General features: G+C 45.8%; 1 protein-coding gene across 3 annotated transcripts in view; it reads right to left on the reverse strand.

The window, feature by feature from the left end:
* Positions 1–817: 817 nt before the first annotated feature.
* Positions 818–18,179, reverse strand: part of SAMD12 (sterile alpha motif domain containing 12) — a 217,942-nt gene continuing 200,580 nt past the window's right edge. For all 3 annotated transcript variants that reach the window (XM_079984562.1, XM_079984560.1, XM_079984561.1), the window contains one exon: positions 818–5,615. In XM_079984562.1, the coding sequence (XP_079840688.1) occupies positions 5,593–5,615 (23 nt within the window). In that variant the 3' untranslated portion in view covers positions 818–5,592. The remainder of the gene's footprint in view (positions 5,616–18,179) is intronic.

Here is an 18,179-nt window from a genome sequence, read left to right on the forward strand (position 1 = left end):
TTGCTAATGGTTAACTTTGGTCTGTTTCCCATGGAATTCCATGGGACAACAGACAGAGAGCTCAGTCAGTAGAGCATGAGGCGCTTAATCTGTGCCATGGGTTCAAGGCCCCACGTTGGGCAATGATGACCCTTGTGGTCCCTTCCAACTCCACAACTCTGTGATTCTGTGAAAGACGCCAAAGCGAAGTATTCTGGCAGAACCATGACAACAACACAGAGTTGGTTCCAAAGCTATCTTCAGATACCTTGGTGTCAGGGCTAGGGCAATGTTGGAGACCGCCGCTCCATTCTGACCCTTCCACGGAGGAGGAAGAGGAAGAGGAAGACAGTATAGATTTACAACAGGGAGGGAGGTCACAGCTCAGAGGCAGATGAGGGGGAGAGTTGGGAAATAATGGGAGAGGAGGAGGAGGGGGCAGAAGCAGAGCGGCAGGTGGCTGACATGATGTTATTAGAAAGTATCCCAGATCTTCCATCTCCCAGAACTCAGCAAGCCTTAAAAGTAGGAGCGCAAAGAGATCAGAGACAGAGGGCATGTAGCAGCAGCCGTAGAAGTGACGAATGAGGAAGTGGAAGAGACGGGGTGTGTGTGGAGATTCACTCGGGATAACACCATTCTCCAAGAGGCTGGGTTCTATAGCCTCTCTCTGTAAATACTGAAATAAAACATGACAGTAAGAAACCTTTCCTTGTCTTTATACTTTCCTGGGCAACCAGCCAGGAGCTGATGACAGCACCCTGAAACTTCCTTACCTCCCCACCCCCAAGTAAAAGCACCACAAAATAATGACAATTATGCCGGGGATAAGCATGTATACATTGTACTTGATCAGACCTTTATTTGGATCTCATGGTCATTTTGCAAATGAGGGCTTTTCTGCCCAGACCAAATCTCAGAATGAATTCCACCTTGCCCAAGACCTCGGAGGAAACATGAGCAACAGAAACATACTTTCCAATTGTCATTTTAGAGGACTGGAATGAGAACAGTTGATTGAAACCCAAAGGGCCCAGCTGAGGAGAAGAGTTTGAAGGTCCTTTTGGCTGGTCTGTGCCCCAAGGTGTCACTACGGACAGTCAGGCCAACAATGGTGACTGTGGAATGGAAGCAAGTATGGCAAAGACTTGTGGGTATACCCCTCAAACAGAAACAAAATGGCAGCCGTTATATTGGTTACCCAGTGCTTACCCTCATCTTTGGGTAATGGTAATACCTGAGAACACATTTAGTTTCTAGACCTATATAACAATACATAACAGCTCACGTATTTTTTCGTTATTGGAAATCATCCTGGAATATTATTATTTTTTAATCACCACAAAACAGAAGAGGAAGCTTATGAGGAAGATGTAACTTCAAACTGTGCTTTTAAGTTCCCCTGGTGTTCCTCAGGAGGTTAATGAGTTGGGTCAACAATGGCAGGCACAATTTCCTGAAAAACAGCTTAGCTGACACCGCCACTCAGTTATTGGGTGTGCTTCCTCAAATCACAAGGGCCCATGATGAGACCCAACAGGCCCAGCCAGTGCCCCACATGGACTGAGAACATGCACCATTGTTGCAACACACAAGGATTTAATGGTAGGTGTCTTCAGCACGCAAGTGAACACGTAAAGAGTTCCTCAAGATACAAAATACGAAAATCGCTGCAGGGAGATGACAGCTAGAGAACTATGGGTGTTATTCGATTAAATTTGGTCCATTAATTTAAATGGGACTACTCTGTGCAAAGCTTAGCTAAATATCATCCGAAGTTCAGCAAGGGGCATGACAGAAGTTGACATGTTGGAAAGGGTCCAGAGAGGAGCTTCACTAAGGGGAAATCTTGCAAAGGATGTTCTCTGCATGTTGAGCCTGCAAATGCCTTTTCTCTCCTTTTTGTAATTCTTTCATACAGGATTCAGAAACCAGCCCATCTAACCCCGAGGGGAAAGGACGACAGATCAGGGTGGTCGATTAATTAAATTCCTGATGCTGGAGACAAACAATGAAGGAGGCCTTCACACCCTGAGCTTCTAGAGGTGACGGGCTGGTCAGAGTTAGAAACCAAATGCTGGACCAAAGATGGGTCTTTGGGTCTGATCTATCAGGACTCTTCTTCTTCTTCTTTTTTTACAGTAACACTTCATTGAGGGTCTACACATGGATTACCAAGGGAGTCTGATAATGCTCGAAGGCTGTACACGCAACGAACAGCTGCTGGTGGAAGAGGAAAGTGCTGAGAGAGTGCGCAAGGAAACCAGTTAGTTTCCCTCAGCACACACAGAAGTAGGTTCATCACTAGTCAATAATAATCTGAGGCACTGGTTGTAGACATGGTCCCACACAGGAGTTAGTATCAGCGACTGTATTGTATAACACAAAGGGCAATTGATTATTTTTATGGAAGAGCCAAGTTCAACCACGTTGTCCCGGGGTGGTAGTCAACTGCCTTTTACTCAGACTAGACTCACTGAACTTAATGGACCCAGCGTTCATTCGTTTCAGTGGGTTGACCCTGAGTAAAACTTAGTTGAAGGCCACCTGTGGCCTGTGGCCTTCAACTACTTCCGCAAAACACACCTGTCCCTTTTCTAGGGAACTTTCATGTCACGCTTTTACACCTCCAAACCAGCAGCTGCTGTCAAGCTCAGCAGACAGGAACAATGCCACAGCACCAGAAAAGCAGTCAGAATTGGCTTGAAATACCAGAATGTGAACTTTCTGCATGGACATCACAAAGCATTGCAAACCACTCCCCTTCCACAACAATGCAGATGCTTGGGAAATGATTTTTATTCAGAAAGACTCTTTCCTCCAGGTAGCAGAACACACTAAATCATCTGTGTGGAAAATCACAAACGAAGAAGCCTAATAACAGAAATATGGTCAAGCTTCAAGGGCCAGATTGAGAAAACATTGGCAATTTGATACAAGTGCTTGACCAGGACAAAGTGAGATGCTTACTAAATCCATATGGGTTTCGATTTCTTCCTCAAAGCAGGTCAGCCATAGCAATTTAACACAACTGCCATAAGGCTATGCTGAGATGGCCAGTCATGATTTAGCAAATGCGTAGATGCTGAGTTTCTTGGGTTCTTTTGTGAAGGCTGCCCAGTCCACAAGTCATTGTTGCATCTGGGCTGCCAATGGCAAGTGATTACAAGTGTAAATCGCAAGTGATCACAAGAAGGAAAAGAGGTGAGGAGTTCAAGATCCATGTGTGCTCATAGAACAGCTGGTTTCTTAAGGTGCAACTTGTAGGACTGACAAGGTTCAACGTATGAATTACATGGAAGTTCATATATATTCAAAGTCACTCGGTAAGTGTAACAGTCTATCAGGTGGGAGAAAGAGAGATCAATTGCAGAGTTCCTATCTCTTGATTTAGGGTCTAAGACAGAGCTCCTTCCAGAAGATCCTTAGGAGGATCTAGACCTTTGGGTTTCCTATGGATGCTACTATTATCTTTCACTAATTAAAGTTCTGTTTCCAATAGGAAACGTGATGGAAAGCACTTTTATGGATGGAAATTAAGCCGCTCTGCTTTGGCAACCTAGAAAGCGAACGGTGCTGAGCTAAGTTCAGTGCAGATGCAACAGTCTCGAGCCAGCTACAGTTATGTTGAAAGTAAACAGTTTTGCTAGTAAGACAGCATTTTATGACAGCAAGAGGCTTAAGCTGAAAAAGGGACAGCTCTGATTCAAAACAGAACATAGTTCAATAGATGGCTCCTTGACACTCTATTGAAGAATTCCAAAATATCTGTGGCCTTTGGGATTTTGGCTTACTCTACTGCCAGTGAGTTATCAGGCTAACCCAAGAGAGACCTGAGGACAATATGGCACATATGATGGAAGGAAGGTGTGAAGCCCAGGGACTGAGCTGGTCAAAGGAAGAAAATGTCACTGGACTGACCTGCTCAGGAAAACATTTGCGAAAGCTCTGCTTTACTGAAAGCTTCAGTCCTCCAAAGAGACTTGGAAGTGATTGGTGGTTAATTTTACCATCCTATAAATAATTGCAGTCTTCATTCCTAAACTTGCAACATCATAAACTGCAAAATTTCTCTATGTACCTAAAAACAAAAAGGGTAAGGTAGTCATTTCCCTGTCCCCCAAGTATTCTTAATCTTGACCATCGGCACAAATTGCTTCTAATGGTGAAGACAGACATAACATTTAAACAGTGGTCTCAAGAACTTCCTCACCTACAAGTCAAGTCCTGGATCAAGCAATTAGTCTTGTTTCCAAAGAGTGTGGGGGTTTTTTTTGGGGGGGGAAATATATTTTATTATAAAATAGCATATGTAAGTGTATTCATCTCTAGGTTCACCTTTTCCCATTTTTCTCCTGTTAAAAACTGGCAAGCATCCAGTTTCCAGGGAGAAAAAGTGGGTGGTCAGGTGGTGTTCATGGCGTTCCATGCGCTAGCCAATCAGTACTCTGTACAGCTGGCTTTTGCTGCAGATTAATGCAGGTTTTTCAGAGGTCACCCTGGAAAACAATGCATATATTTTGAAATAAAAACCCCATAAGGATAAAGAGAAAGGAAAAGATGCTTTCACCCAGTGTGATGAGGATGCTTCAGGAATTGCCTCACTGTTTTTACAATGATACAGCTGTCTTCATCATCAAAAACAAGGGGTTCTTGCAACGAGAGAGCAATCTTTTTTATCTGAGATTATTTTCTTCCCCTCTATTATTGAACATGCATCAAAACAACAGAGTCTTACTTGTCATTTTTTGGGGTGGTGGTGGGAGGAATTAGTGCAGCAAAGAAATGTACGTGCTCTCATTCTACTACTTCTATAAGTAAAGTGTCAAAATAGCCTAACAACATCCAGACAAGTTACCAGACCAAACTTGCAGGAATTGGTGAAGGATGCAAATCATGAGCTAGACTTAAGGTACAATCCTAGTGAAAGGGAGATCCATGAAACTCATTTTTAACAGATGTGTCCTCAGAAAGTTTCCCACAGCACAACCAAATCCGTGAGAACATCTGAGTGGAGATCACGTATGGAATGCCGATAACATAGGATGGAATTTACCATTCAGCTGCATCACTAACACATACAGGATATGCCGACATTCCTATCAGGGAGCAAGGATAACTGTGAACATTTCCAGTGAGTTCGCAGAGATGGTACGTCCCGCCCAACCCATCCCATAAACATCATGCCGTCTGCATACATAATATAATCCAGTATTGTCATGCTAAAGAACCGCCCCTCCCCCCAAAAAAACCTAAAACGGAATCACCAAACCCAGAACTTTTAGTGAAGGTCAGAGAGTTCCCTGATGGGAACACGGAGTTTATGCACAGTGATGAGTATCAGAAGCAGGTTTTCCAGCATAAAGCGTCCACCAATGACAAGCCGGAGAAAGTCAGCACCGTTATTTCAATCCCCCGAGGAAACGAAGATTCTTCATGTTTTATCCCGCTGTCGAGACGGGTTGGGCTTTGGCTACTCCTCCAGTTCTCGAGAGCGGTCTTCTTTTGGCAGTGCCATCGCTTCATGCCGTATTTCTGTTTGATTTCTCGTGGAGAAAAAAGTTCATTTCGGAATCATCTGGCAGGGCGGCAGCTTCAGAGGCTGGCAACGGTTTACGAAGAGCTCTCTGCCGAGGCTGTTAAAAACAACAACAACAGACAGGCCGTAAGTAGATGCTTAGCTCAAAGAGAGGCAATTACAACACATCGCGGCTGAAACAAAAGGTCAAGGCTACATTACACAAATCACACAACTGCTAAAGCAAAGCGTGCCCAGGCATATATTTGCTTTATTTTATTTTCTTGCATTTGCATTCTACCTGCCTGGAATCCAAGGCAGTACACACGAGGTCTCCCATCAACTCACTCACTGACCAGACCCAGACCTGCTGAGCATCAGTAAACTGGTGCCCTCTCATGTGCCTTCAGATAATCACCTGGGACCATTTTCCCCCTGCATCCAGCCCTTCCTACCGAGCACAATTCAAAGTGTTGGTGCTGACCTTTAAAGCCCTAAACGGCCTCGGTCCAGTATACCTGAAGGAGCGTCTCCACCCCCATCGTTCTGCCCGGACGCTGAGGTCCAGCGCCGAGGGCCTTCTGGCGGTTCCCTCACTGCGAGAAGCCAAGTTACAGGGAACCAGGCAGAGGGCCTTCTTGGTGGTGGCACCCGCCCTGTGGAACGCCCTCCCACCAGATGTCAAAGAGAAGAACAACTACCAGACTTTTTGAAGACATCTGAAGGCAGCCCTGTTTAGGGAAGCTTTTAATGTTTAACAGACTACGATATTTTAATACAGTGGTGCCTCGCAAGACGAAATTAATCCGTTCCGTGAGGCTCTTCGTATAGCGGTTTTTTCGTCTTGTGAAGCAAGCCCACTGACAGCTTAGCGGATTAGCGCTATTAGCGGTTTAGCGGCTTTTAGCGGATCAGCTGATAAGCGGCTTATCAGCGGATCAGCTGATAAGCGGCTTAGGGCTTAGGAAAAGGGGGGGGGAACCCCGCAGGAACTCGCAAGACATTTTCGTCTTGCGAAGCAAGCCCATAGGGAAATTCGTTTTGCGAAGCGCCTCCAAAACAGAAAACCCTTTCGTCTAGCGGGTTTTCTGTCTTGCGAGGCGTTCGTCTTGCGGGGCACCACTGTACTTTGTTGAAAGCCAGATGGGCGGGGTATAAATAAATTATTATTATTATTATTATTATTATTATTATTATTATTACATTGTACCCCAAAGTTAGTTGATGGCCACATTTGGCTGGGGAGGAGCCACAACTCAGTCGTGGAGAATCTGCCTTGCATGCAGAAGGTCAATCGCAGGCATCCTCAGGTGAGCCATTTAGCCAGTTCAATGGAAACCATACGACTTAAAAGTCAAAAAGTGCACCCAACTTTGATCAAGTCAAAAGTCAAAGTGCACTTAAGAGTCAAAAAAGTGCACCAGGCAAAAGCAAGTACTTGGAAAAAAAAACCAACCATCTTTGGGAACTCTCACCTGAAGCAATTATTAAAGCCATTATCAGTTGGTGACTCATATAAGTTTTAATCTGCTAATTAGCGGACCAAATATGCACACTTAGCATTCCAGATGCTGGACTCCAACTCCCACCAGCCCCAGCCAGCCTAGCTGATGGCCAGCAATGATGGGGGTTGTAGTCCAGCGACATTTTGGAGGTCCAGTTTCCCTATTCCTGGGCCATGCAGTGCACATGCATAACTTAACCACCTCCCTCAGGAACGTCCCACCACCAAAGCAACTGCTTTAGTCATATGCTAAGTATGCATATTTGGTCTACTAATTAGCAGATTAAAACTTACATGAGTCATCAGCTGATAATTGCTTCAACAGGGTACTAGCCCAATCTTTTTTCTTTTTAGTTTTTATGAACTCTGCAGCCGGGATGCTTCTTCTCCAAAGAAGATCTGCTCTGCTTTCAAAGGGATTTGCTGTCCCTGCTGGGTTGGATAATGATCTGCCTTTCTCCAGCCAGAAGGGAAATCCAGGATTGTTTGTGTGAGAGAATGAGTGTGTGAGAGAGAAGGTCAGTAGCAGAGCTTCTGCTCTGCGTACAGAAGTTCCCAAGTTCACCCTCCGGCCACCTCATGAGAAGAGAAGACTCCCTGGAAAAGACCCTGATGTTGGGAAAGATTGAGGGCACAAGGAGAAGGGGACAACAGAGGATGAGATGGTTGGACAGTGTTCTCGAAGCTACAAACATGAGCCTGACCAAACTGTGGGAGGCAGTGGAAGACAGGAGTGCCTGGCGTGCTCTGGTCCATGGGGTCACGAAGAGTCGGACACAACTAAACGACTAAACAACAACAACATTTTGAGCATTTTATTGGTAACTCTGTTTTCTCTGTGGTTCCTTTTCTTGTGAAGGACAGCCCAACTTTCCCCTCTTGTGTTTATATGGAAGCTTAAAAAGCTCAACTCACAAGTTGTGTACACTTGGATAAGAAGCGAAACTGCGAATTCACAGGATGATTTCTTGCAGGGTTGATCTTTAATGAAGGGCTAACGCTATCACAGCAAAATCTGGTGATAAATCCCTGATCATGACACAATGGAGCATGGAGTATCCCAGCTCTTAATGAGACACTGCTCAGGAAAAACTGATTTGGCCAAAGAATATCAAGCACCCCCTTCAATATCAAGACTTTTCATGTCTTCTGGAAGGAGCTCTGTCTTGGAATAATCTGCAAAATGTGTGTAGAATTTTCAACAACATATAAGGATCCCAACTGATGAGGAACAAGCAAGTTTAATGCTCATCCAGAGTGCCAATATTCTGAGTATTTGGCTTGTTACCTCTTGACGCTTATTCTTATTTTTACAAAGCTCAGCGAAGAGGCATGCTATCAACGAAGAGGCATGCTATTAATCGGCACGCATTTTAGATGATGGCTGAAGAGAGGGAAGCTGCCAATTCATAGTAGGGCCTTAAACAGGGACCCTTCACTTTGATCCTGCAAACGTCCCCATGTCCTGCCAAAATAGAGCAAAGCTCCCAACGACTTGTAATTAGACACCTTGCGTATAGGTGTTCTACATGTACTCGACTCCTGATAAAAGATCGCTTATAAATAAAATATACACCCGAAGAGCCATGGCTCGCAGCCAGCAAACAGATGCTCCGCAAGAGAATTACTGCTGCAAGCTACCGTATTTTTGCCAAGAAGCTACGGATGAGACAGGGCAAAGGCAAGGATGGCTCCGGGTTCCAGTAATTTTCCGTGGGTCACATTAAGGTTAAGGCTGCATTTGATTCTGATTTTCACTGAACAGTGGAATGTCAGGGGGAGTTTACTGCTCTAAGCTTCCTGTATTGAGGTCACATTGCCAGCAAATAGAATTTCCAAGCCTGGCCCCCTGTGTACAAATCCGGACATTGCTGCATGTATTTTTTTTATTTATTGCACAACGTTCTAACAAAGCAATCCACTGATAAGTGGCATCGACGGTACACCAGTTCAAAGGTGGTTTTGAACAGCTCAGCTACTTGATGGGAAAAGCAGTATGAAAACGAAAACAACAAGAGCCTCTGGTTCATTCTGTCCTCCAGGCCGGATCAAGGATGGAGGGGTTTTGGGGGCAGCAATAATCAGGAACTGAGTAGGCAACGCTTTAAAATTCACACTCATGCACGCGTCAAAGTCTCCGTCAAACTAACTGGGGGTTCTATTTTAAAAATCCAAATTCCGCCAACGTATAAATCATGCAAATGGATGAACTTTGCATATGCCTGCTTATTTTCTGTAATTTGATCTGCTCCCATTCGCCATGGAACTGGGCAAAGAGCAATGCCAGGCCTTGCCCCCTGACCTGCGGAGATCTTATCCAGCCTCCCTTCTGGATTCTGAAATTTCTTCAAGCGCTGGCCAGGCACTTTCAAGCATATCTCCACAATAATAAGGGGCCATAAAGCTGCTCTACATTGTTCTAAAAAGAAAGTCGAGGTCCTTAGGAACCTGAAATCGATGGCTAATGTCACATTTGAAGGGCTTTTCTGCACTTCCAAAGGACTGCAGCAACATTTTCACAGCTGGGCCTATAGCCAGGAAGTTTTGCACGGGAAGTGACATGGCTCAGTGTTGGAGCATCTCCTTTGCATGCAGAAGGTCACAGGTTTGATCCTTGTCATCTCTAGGAGGACTGGGAATGTCCTCTGCCTGAAACCCTGGACCAAAGATCTGATCACCTGAAATTATGCCTAACCTGTGGTTTTGCCCTGCGCAGATCATGTTCACAACCCAAGCATCCACGGTAAGGCCATTTCCCACACAATTTGATACCATTGGTCCATGTTTACTTCTGACAGGTCTCTCCAGTGTCTGGCTATGAGGCTTCTCACAGTTGAGAGTAGATGGGTTTTAAGCTCTGTATAATGTGAGTGGTCATTATGATCTTGGGAGGGGTCTCTGTGGATAGCAAGAGGGATGAAGGGGGGGGGGGGTTCACCAGTCCATTGGTTTGAGGTGGATTTTGGGTGCTTCATTTGGCAGTTGTTGTCCTTGCAGGGTTGTCAATTTGTGGTGTGTGGGTTTAGGTGAGGTTTGTAGTGTGTTGTATATTTGGCAGGGCTGTTCTTTGAGCTCCTTTTTTGCCTTTTGTTTTCTGCTTGGCTCTGGAGGCCTCTGGGCCTCCGCTGGGATGTTGGTGGGGTGGTGGGGTTAAGGCCATGGGGGGGGGCTGGGAGCTCTGCGCAACCTCTCTGGTTGTTGCATTGGGCACCCACTGCTGTCCCCCCCCCCCCGATCATGGCAGTGTTGGCGGCACGGGGACCAGCAAGGCAGCGCAGTTGGTGCTGGCAGTCCTCACCATTTTGCCTCGTTAGAAGTCCAGGACACTTTTTTTTGGTGGGGGGGGGGAATGAGTACGATATCAAATCTTCTTCTTCTTCTTCTTCTTTAAAAAGAGAGATCAATATGGATTTTTTTGTTTGTGAGGCCAGATGATCAAAACATACAGCATGCAATTCTGAGATGAAGCATTTTGGGGAGAATGGAAGTCCTGGCAGATGCTCTCAGCAGGTAGCCTTTGGTAAAGCCAATTAGTCAGAGGCTATTGCAGCTGCTCTATGAGACTCAACTGGATTGCAGAAAAAAAACAACAAAAAATGTACTAATCCAAAATATATTCTAGTAAACGGCACGCACGCGTCCACAGGTAATTAGAGCAACACCAGACTCAAAATTCTCATCATCCCTGCTTTTAAAACAACAACAACAACCAAACCCCACAGCCTTGTTCTAAGAGGGGTGTGTGTGTGTGTGTGTGTGTGTGTGTGTGTGTGTGTTTTACAGAGGGACAAACCTTTGGCAGTTTTACACAGATTAGGCAGAAAAGAGTGACAGAAGGAGCTCTGTGTTTCTTTGTGTGTTTCTTTGTGTGTTTGATTATGTTTTTATATATGTTGGAAGCTGCCCAGAGTGGCTGGAGCAACACAGTTAGGTGTGCAGGGTATAAAAATAAAAATAAAAATAAAAGATGTCCCTATATTCATCGAAGAAATATTGGAGGGTATGGTATCGGGTAGTGTGACAGCAGCTCTGCATATTCCTGGCCCTACACGTTGTTGTTGTTGTTGTTGAGTCGTTTAGTCGTGTCCGACTCTTCGTGACCCCATGGACCAGAGCACGCCAGGCACTCCTATCTTCCACTGCCTCCCGCAGTTTGGTCAAACTCATGCTGGTAGCTTCGAGAACAGTCTCCAACCATCTCGTCCTCTCAGACTGGCCCTACACAGTTCCCATTAAAAAAAGTCTTCCCCCTTTCCTCTAGGAGGAGGAATTCTTCACACACATCCCCGCTGCAAGGAATAAGGAAGCCTCGCTTGCTGGGAGGTCAGCAGAGGCATCAAAGCAACTCTGGAGATCAAAGAGCGCAACTTTCAAGTAAACTGTACATTTGAATATGCACTAACATGGTGGTTCATGAACTTTGCTGAAGTCAAGGTTTGCTGCAGAGACGACTTGGTTCCTGCCTTCAGATTCTGGAAGTGGAAAATATCTCAGGGGTACCTGTCCAAAGGCTCAGCGGCAAACCTCTGAAGTTGCAAGGTACACAACCCCTGTGCCGAAACATTTGTCAGCATTTTTAAAAAGGTGACACTGAGTGACAGTGTCTCTTTGAGAGGCTGAGCATTAAATGCAGCTCTCAGTTCATTTGCCTTTTGGTGCTTATGAACCACCAGGAAAGAGGGAGACAGCCTTGCCTTGGTGGTTTATTATATTGATGGCTGGGTCTTCTGGGCGAGGTGTTTTAATTCCTCTGCAGCCTTCGGAAAAATTGCTGACTTTTGCCTCCACGTGCGTTAAAAGTCCTTTTCTGCTCAGCAAACACATTGCAGCAAATAGCATTTTCTGGCACGGAGAACGGGCCGTGCAATCTTTAAGGCAGAACATTACTTTATTACACATGTTAAGGCTTTTACTCCGTTTTAACTTTTATGAGCATGACAAAGAACAGAGAACCAGCGTTTAAATGAAGGCTCCTTTTATCCCCAGTCAACTTCACACCATTCACAAAATGTCACCGAGATATTTACTTCCAATGTGCCCAATCCCTTTAAGCTGTTCTGGGACTATTACATTTTGGGGGGGGGGGGAAATTGTGGAGGGAGGACCCCTGTGGTATCCCAATACCACTGACATTTCTTAACATATTAGTGGCTTGCTTGGGGGCATGAGAGCTTTCTGAAGCCAAACGAGACATGATGGAAGAAGCCCCTTTTATTTAAGGCTGGGTTTACCCATTCACACAAATCTTAGAATTGTAGAGTTGGAAGGGACCACAGAGGTCATCGAGTCCAACCCCCTGAATCTTTTTGCCAGTGTTCTGTATGTGACCCTTCTCTAGCAGTTAACCTGGAAGCTGCAGTTAGTGCAGGATGTTGCAGCACGATTGCTGACAGGAGTGAGGCCTTGTCACCATATAACTCCTGCATGCAGAGATCTGCACGGGCTGCTGATTTTCTACTGGGCTGGCTTCGAGGTGTTGCTATTAGTACAGTGGAACCTCTACTCACGACCACAATTCATTCCGGAGGCCCGTCCGGAAGTTGAAACGGGTCGCTGGGAGAGGCGCCGTTGTGCGCAGGCGGCAATTGCCCGCTTCTGCGCATGTGCGAACGGTGGCAAACCCACCAGTTACTTCCAGTTTGCTGCGGATGTTGGGCGAAATGGACACGAGCGGAGGCGGATGTAAGAAGACTGTACAGTGTTACATCGGGTTACATACGCTTCCGGTTTCAGACTCCGCTAACCCACAAATAATACCTCTGGTTAAGAACTTTGCTTCAGGATGAGAACAGAAATTGCACGGCACAGCAGCGGGAGGCCCCATTAGCTAAAGTGGTGCTTCAGGTTAAGAACAGTTTCAGGTTAAGACCGGACCTCCGGAACGAATTAAGTACGTAACCAGAGGTACCACTGTACAGTGGTACCTTGGAAGTCGAACAAAACCCGTTCTGGAAGTCCATCCGACTTCCAAAACCTTCAGAAACCCAAGCGCGGCTTCGGATTGGTGTCTGAGATCCAAGGTACGACTGTATTGTTGTGAGTTTGGGGCAGGGCAGCTGCATGCTCAAGCCCCTTCTAATTCCTGGAATAGCCAGGCTAGCTTCCTGGTGAGCTAATGGCCCTCTAAGTATGGCCCATTAAGGTAACAAAGGAAGTGGCTCTGTGCCAGATGGAAAATGCAAATAGCAAAAAGACGCTGTCAGGGGCTCAGGAGCAGAGGCACAGGGAAGAGAGGAGATGGAGAGCGAAGGGGAAGAATCCCTAGGGGAGCGTAGGAGAAGAGGACAGTGGACCGAGGGATTCCATGAGCCTCTCCAGCGAATCGGAAGATTCACAGAAGGGGGCGCCAGTGGCCAGGGGTAGGGGGTTCCCAAGGGGAACGCCCCAGGAGCAAGGGGGCAGCAGGGACTCCCAGAGCAGTAGTTGGAAATCAGGACCAGCTTCCCCACCAGAGCAGATTGGGGGGGAAGAGTCCCAAGGATCGGGGCCAGTGCATTCCCCACCAGGGAGAGAAGATAAGGCAGGGCTGACCACGCCTCCATCAGAAAGTCGGACAACGGAGGAGAGGTCAGATCCGGCCAGTGTCCCGGAAGAGGGAAGCAGTGACCGAAGTAGTGTAACGGTTAGGAGAAAGGTCACTGGGTTGGCGCGAGAGGCAAGTTCAAATGTACAGGAGCGCGGGACAGCAGAGAATGAGGATTGGGAACCGGGTCCTAAAGCCCGCCGGAGGGAGGGGGAGGAGCTAAGCGACTCAGCGTCGGAAGAGTCCAGAAAGGGCAATGCCCCAGCGGGCAGGAGGACCCAGAGGAGGAGAGAGCAGCGTAAAAGGTGGAGCAGGGCTAGGATCTTAAACTCGTGTTATAGGGGAGGAGACTCAGACGGGACTTCGCCGATCTAGGGTTTAAGACGTAGGGCTGCACGCTGTGGCTTTGAAATGGAAACTGAACTTCAATAAAGACTTTTGTACATTACCACAGCCTAGCGTTGGTCCTCTGTGAGCTGGGACCTAGAGGCAGCTCTGACAGACGCCATAGCCTCCACTGTCCTTCATTCCAAAGGAAGCATGAACCCTGCAGAAGCTGACACGGCTCAGAGATTGGGGTGGCGTGCAACAGTACATAAAGCCCTGAACAACTTGACCAGTTTACCTATGAGATTGCCATACCCCACATGTGCTCACTTGACTGCTTCAGTTGGTGGATTTGACATTACTACATGTGCCACATATTACAGACCCTCCGAGTGTCCCTATTTCCCAGGGACAGTCCTTGATTTAGAGAAGCCGTTCCAGTTTCTAATTTGATCCCAGAATGTCCAGCTTTTCCTTAGGATGTTCCTGTTTTCATTGGAGAAATGCTGAAGGGTATGGAGTTGTGCAACTTGCAAGCCAAGGAGAAAAGTAACACTACAACTATTAGAAGACATCTGAAGGCAGCCCTGTATAAAGGTAAAGGGACCCCTGACCATTAGGTCCAGTCGTGGCTGACTCTGGGGTTGCGGCACTCATCTCGCTTTATTGACCGAGGGAGCCGGCGTACAGTTTCCGGGTCATGGGGCCAGCATGACTAAGCCACTTCTGGCGAACCAGAGCAGCACACAGAAACGCCGTTTACCTTCCCGCCGGAGCGGTACCTATTTATCTACTTGCACTCTGACGTGCTTTCGAACTGCTAGGTTGGCAGAAGCAGGGACCGAGCAACAGGAGCTTACTCCGTCGCGGGGATTCGAACCGCCGACCTTCTGATCAGCAAGTCCTAGGCTCTGTGGTTTAACCCACAGCGCCACCCGCGTCCCTAGCCCTGTATAGGGAAGGGTTTGTTTTTTTAAAAAAAAAAAAAAACAAAACCCCACACAGTTTAATTATGTTTTTATATATGTTAGAAGCTGCCCAGCATGGCTGGGGCAAGCCAGTAAGATGCGTGGGGTATAAATAGTAAAATTATCATTGTGGAATGGGACATCTCTATTTTTCAGAAGAGAAATGTTGGAAGGGTATGATATTACTCCTTCCACCTTTGTAAGAATTTGATCGTTTAGTGTGGCAGCACTTTTGGAACTCGCTGCCTATTGAGATTCAGCAAACGCCTTCCCTGCACTCTTTTTGGCACCTGCTAAAAACATTCTTGTATAGGCAAGCCTACCAAGATGCTTGGGTTATTTTTAAATCTGTTTTCTTTAATTTAACTTTTGTAAGTTTTAAAGTTTTTGAATTATGGTACTGGAGGAGACTCTTGAGAGTCCCATGGACTGCAAGAAGATCCAACCTATCCATTCTGAATGAAATCAGCCCTGAGTGCTCACTGGAAGGACAGATCCTGAAGCTGAGGCTCCAATACTTTGGTCACCTCATGAGAAGAGAAGACTCCCTGGAAAAGACCCTGATGTTGGGAAAGATGGAGGGCACAAGGAGAAGGGGATGACAGAGGACGAGATGGTTGGACAGTGTTCTCGAAGCTACCAGCATGAGTTTGACCAAACAGTGGGAGGCAGTGGAAGACAGGAGTGCCTGGGGTGCTCTGGTCCATGGGGTCACGAAGAGTCAGACACAACTAAACGACTAAACAACAACAAAGTTTTAAAGTAGGCTTGTACATTTTTCTTTGATTTTATGGCTTTATCCTTTCGTAAACCGCTTTGAGGTTTGTTTGTTTTTTAAAAAAAGTCGTTGTGGTTTGGGATACCCCCAGAAGGCAAGGAGAGTCAAATCCTCATTTCCCCAATTATAGAACAGCCCACACCCGTTGCTACAGCCCCACAGCCATCACCCCCTGGGTGATTTCCATCTTACTGGGCTCGTTTCCAGTATTAGAGCTCGGCTACGATTAAATATTTTCAATAAACACACAAGACGTAACCGGCTGTACATTTGAAAAAATAATGTATACTATTCATTGTATTGAATTGTAGATTTCAACAGAAGTAGCTCATAAAGTTCAACAAAAAAAGTAGACGGCGCAGTGGATCAGTTCATTCTCTAATCAGTTTATGAATAAGGTCCATATATGTGAAAGTGTCTATTACACTTGTCTGTTGAACAATCCACACGAAAGGTTGTTACAGTTCCACAGAATCCTTTCACAGAGTCTAAGACAAGGATTTCCAGAATATTAGCCTTGTTTCGCCATCCTGGGCTTCCTCAGTAGTACAAACTCTAGGCATAGCTGTCGACTTTGCCCTTTTCTTGCGAGGAACCTTATTCAGAATAAGGGAATTTCCCTTAAAAAAAGGGAAAAGTTGACAGCTATGACTCTAGGTAATACAAATAAATGCAATATCGTAATCTCATGCATTTTTACAGCTAAAATAATATAAAAACCATCAACAACCTTACATACCTTATATGATATCACAGGACAGTTGATCTTATAGCATAGTAGTAGCTGCTGTAAATAGCAACTTTTACAGAGTAGAGTTATATTGGATAAGCACAATATTGATTCGAGTGAAAGGTGTTGGCAATCAACAGATACAAAATTTCTTTCTTAAAGTGACCCATATGGCACAGCAGAGGTAAAACTGAGATTCCTCCATTGGGGATCCCTAGCCCCACTTTCTGAGGTGTAAGGCATCAGGCAGCTGCTGGGAGTGGGGCAAGTCTGAGAAGCCGCCCACCGTGTTAAATTTACCACACTCCCCACAAGAAGGGCTTTTTTTAAAAAAAGAAGGAACTTACAGGAACTCAGTTCCGGCACCTCTCAGGTGGGCACCATTGCCATTCTAAGAGAACAAGGTCCATGATGAGTTCCAGCACCACTTCTTCTAGAAAAATAAGACTACCCCCAAGTGATGATGCATTGAGGCATATGGGAAAATTGGACATTAGGGGAAATTGCGTGGCTAGCAGAAACCTGCTGCTAATTGTTGCAGTCTGTTGCCCCACCACTGGACCAACCAAGCTATAACCCTGCTGTCGTCCCATCCCCATCCCCTGGTCATTCCCTGGGAAGTGGAAACAGAGAGATTGTTAAATCAATGCATACTACAGAAATCCCCTCAGACTCTCGCCTTTGCATCGGTTGTGACTGTAAGACTTTGGGTAGGAACTAAGAGCTTCCCAGGTGACTTAGAGAAAACTCTTGGCTGGTTCATGCAACTGTGTAAACTCAGTTTTTTACGGCCCTTCTTATCAGACCAGTAGGTTCCTGGGCCAATTTGTTGACCTGGCCTTAAGCGGCTGCTTATATGCACATGATACCCACATCCGCATGCTCTGCTTTCTTAATCACAGGCTACGTGGATTTCCTTTCAAGCAAAGCATCTATATAAGCAGATGTGCTTCCTGAACTACATGCGTACCATAATAGGCGGATGATACTCTTAACTATCAATTTGCCATACCACAGAGAGGAGTGGCCCAGAGGTGTCTGTGGCCCAGCCAGCAATGGCCTCTTGTTGGCTGCTGCCCAACTATGCCAGCCTTCCTCCCCATCATTTTGCACTGTATTCTGGGACATCTGTCTGTCTGTCACATTTTGTGCTGTGTTTCTGAGGTGCAAAAAACCAAAAACAGCCTGCGCAGGCATTGGCATGCAAACTGCTGCAATGCGATTTGTTCCAACGAAATTTTATCTCGTTATTTTCTGAGGAGCTTTTTATGTTGCAAAACTTGCTTCACTGTTAACAGAAATTTTTCACAGGAACTTACTATTATACAAAACTTGCTTCTCCAATAAATAATGCAGATTTCTGTTATTTAGCTGTTTCACATTCTTTGCTTCTGCAAAAAACCCCCACAATTATCAATTTTCCTCATTCATAAACCCAAAGACCCTAGCCTTGTAGCTGACCCAATGAGGTACACTAAAAATGCATGTAGTGCCGTATTTTTCGCTCTATAAGATGAACTTTTCCTCTCCTAAAAAGTAAGGGGAAGGGTCTCCGTTTCTCCTGCCGCTTCCCGGAAGGGGCACTGTGCAGAGAGGGAGAGAATATTTTTTTCTTGTTCTCCCCCTCTAAAACTAGGTGCATCTTGTGGTCGGGTGCGTCTTATGGAGCAAAAAATACGGTACTCATACATAAAGCATCTGCCTCTGAGGTGTATAACTGTACAAAAATGAGTCACCCAAAGGGGAACTAAAAGTAGGAAATGCAGGGGTGGATATTTTTGCAGCCAGACTACCTCAACATTCATCTCTCGTGATTTTATCTCATCTTATTTATTTAAAATATTTGTAACCT

Source organism: Podarcis cretensis, assembly GCF_951804945.1.
Source record: "Podarcis cretensis genome assembly, chromosome: 7".
In the NCBI taxonomy this organism is placed as follows: Eukaryota; Metazoa; Chordata; class Lepidosauria; order Squamata; family Lacertidae; genus Podarcis; species Podarcis cretensis.